At 31.9% G+C, this 3,193-nt stretch overlaps 1 protein-coding gene across 1 annotated transcript; it reads left to right on the plus strand.

Moving 5' to 3' along the window:
• The first annotated feature begins 1,183 nt into the window (after positions 1-1,183).
• LOC139889678 (RING-H2 finger protein ATL78-like) lies at positions 1,184-1,843 on the plus strand. The gene has a single exon (XM_071872615.1). The coding sequence runs from the start codon at positions 1,199-1,201 to the stop codon at positions 1,841-1,843; it is 645 nt and encodes a 214-aa protein (XP_071728716.1). The 5' UTR covers positions 1,184-1,198.
• Positions 1,844-3,193: the final 1,350 nt, after the last annotated feature.

Consider the following 3,193-nt stretch of genomic DNA (forward strand, 5'->3'; position numbering starts at 1 on the left):
CGGGCAGACGTTTTAATTGCAGACGGTTTGTTTTTTCGAAGACATAAGACAAAAAAAGATCTTCAAAGGTCTTCCAAATAGAAGCTCTAAAATATAGCTTCTCACTTTTGAAGACATTTTGTTAAGCTACTTTATAACCTTATCCCATTCTCTTTCCTTACTACTGTACCATATCTATTCTCTTCCAATTAATCTTTCCCAGCCTACCTATCCACTACCTCCGGCGACGGCATCACTTCCGGCACCGGCACCACCTTCGGGCACAACTTTCGATTGCACTACCTCTGGCCGCACTTAACTGCTATTTTTCTTTTGCACAGCTTTTTTGAATTATTATAAGATTATTTTTGACTTTGGTAATATTCTTTTGCATTCAGAAACTTTCCTTGCGTTTAATCTGAGTGGGGAATCAAATAGCCTTGTATTGTAGGATGAAACAAAGGTAAAAAGAAAAACTCAAAGACGGGTATGGCGATCTGATAAGAGTACAAAATGTACTTCTGAATTTCATTTTCATTCACTTAAAGTTTGAGAATTTGGTCCCTACATATAAAAAGCATCCGGACATATTTGGATTGAAGTGGTGAAGAACACTTTCATCATTTTTAATAGAAGTTAGAAATACACTAGCAATTTGTGAATAAATGGTTACTACTATTTGTGAAAAGTAGTGACTAGCATTTGTGAAAATTTAGTGATAGAACACTGTTACTTTAAAAAATAGTTTTTAGATTAAGCATTTGTGAAAATTTGGAGATTAATACTGTTACACCGTTAAATTAACCTTATTTCATACTATTTCATAATATTCCAGTAATGTATTATTCATTAAAACATCAAAATTACATTAATTCATATTCAGATTGACTTTCGCAGATAAAAAAACAAACAGTCTTCTAGTTTAGGTTTGCGGACTTTAAGACCACATCTTCTTTGGCAGACATGGTTACAGACTGCAGACATTAAACATCTTAAAAAAACAAACAACACCTTACTTTTCTTTTCCAAAAAGTGATTTTGGTCACTCCTATACATGTAGAACATATTCAAATCAAATTACACAAACTGGACCCATCTTCTAAACCTCTATATAAACTTGCATTTTATTCTCATGAAGTCTTCAATTGAACTCCCCTCTCAACAAAACAGAACTTTCATCAAATCTCACAAGCAACTAATCATGTCAAATGTACCTGCAATGCTCCTTTCAACTAACTTATCTCATTATTATTCAAGAAAACTTTTACTTACCACTTATTCTTCATCTCAACAACTAGCTCCTCCACCATCATCATCAACCCTAAATACTTCACATAACGTGGTAATGGTTCTTTCTGTCCTTTTATGTGCTTTAATATGTTCACTAGGTTTGAATTCCATCATTAGGTGTGCATTAAGATGCACAAGTTTAGTCGGCTCGGAATTCATCTCTAGCCAAGATCAAAACACGTCGGCTAGATTAGCCAATACCGGGATCAAGGAAAAGGTACTAAAGACTTTCCTAACAGTTAGATATTGGGAAGGATTAAAATTACCGGGACTAGACACAGAATGCGTAATTTGTTTAGGTGATTTATTGACTGGAGATCGAATTAAGATATTGCCTAAATGCAATCACGGGTTTCATGTTCGTTGTATCGATAAATGGCTTAAATCACATTCGTCTTGTCCGAATTGTAGGCATTCACTTCTTGAAACTTGCCAAAAAAATTTAACAGGTGGGAATTGTAGTAGTACAACTTCTTCACAACAACCTCAACAGCAAGGTGCAAGTCATGTGATCAATATTGTAAGTTTAGTACCTTTACAACATGAAGGTGTTATAAGAAACTATAGTCATTAACTAGATTTTAATAGTATAGACAAACCAATTATGTAATTACTAGTTTATAAGTACAGTTTTGTAATTGCACATTGTTATATATTGGTAGTTACTTTTTTGTTTTACCGTAGAAACAAGTAAATAGTTACTTTTTTCCTTATTCATGTTATTCGGTATATTGTGATCATTTTTGACCCTTTCTTGTGTCATCTTAAGATGTGATGATGGTAAAATTTAAATCAAAGACCTCTTTAAAAATATCAAGACGTCAACCGGTAAACCATCTTGTGAAGATTCATTACTTCATCATATATATATATATATATATATATATATATATATATATATATATATATATATATATATATATATATATATATATATATATATATACTAGTACATACTAAACTAATAAAGTATATATATTAATAATTAATAATATAATATGATAATTGTAACAATAAAAAAGTATTAACTAAACTAAAGATAAATTTTCGCATGAATACGTGAAGGCATAGGTTATTACGATGTTTATATCATATTTGAGTGGTGCTATGATATGTAAAGTCACTCGCCTATGTCATAATACACAATATCTTAGCTTGCATTGTCACGAACAACATTCTATTAAGTCTCATTAATATCATAAGTTGGGAAGACAATAATGTGAAGAACTATGTCTATTTTCGACAGCAAATTAATCGTATTAATAAAGTTCAATTCATTTACTTGATTGGGGTGTGTTTGGATGACGAGCTTGTTGGAGCTTATGGGAGCTTGAGCTTATGATTTTAATAAGCTCCAAGTCATAAGCTTCATTTGGTAGAGAAAAAAAGTAGAGCTTATGAAAATCATAAGCTCTGAAAAAATAAGCTACTTTTAGTAGCTTATGAAAAAAAGTAGAGCTTATGAACTGAAAAATAAGCTCCAGCTAGTTTATCAAACACTTATAAAAAATAATAAGCTCCAACTACCAGCTTAAAAAATAAGCTCCAGTTCCAGCTCTATCTCATAAGCTCAAACTCCAGCTACAGCTACTTTCATCCAAACACACCCTTGGTAGATTTTGGTATAAAAGTTGGATCGACTTAACACCTAGCAAGGTAGTGCGCATAGAGTTTTTTTAACTCACAAAATTAATGGGCCATATACGTGTTTCAATAATCAAAACTAGAAAAGTAACTGATCGCACGTTGCGACGGTGACTACTTTACGAAAATTGATATGTGTACATACAAGGCCGTCTCAACAATTTAGAAGGTCTTGGACGAAAATAAATATAGGCTCCTTATACATATAAAAAAATTAGTTGAGACGAAAAGATGATACTAAAATTCATCAATACGGAAAAAGGTTTTTAAGACAGACATA

Source organism: Rutidosis leptorrhynchoides, chromosome 2 (genome assembly GCF_046630445.1).
Source record: "Rutidosis leptorrhynchoides isolate AG116_Rl617_1_P2 chromosome 2, CSIRO_AGI_Rlap_v1, whole genome shotgun sequence".
NCBI classification, from domain to species: domain Eukaryota; kingdom Viridiplantae; phylum Streptophyta; class Magnoliopsida; order Asterales; family Asteraceae; genus Rutidosis; species Rutidosis leptorrhynchoides.

Coding starts and splice junctions, on each gene's coding strand:
- LOC139889678 (XM_071872615.1), top strand. CDS start 1,199: ATGCTCCTTTCAACTAACTTATCTCATTATTATTCAAGAAAACTTTTA.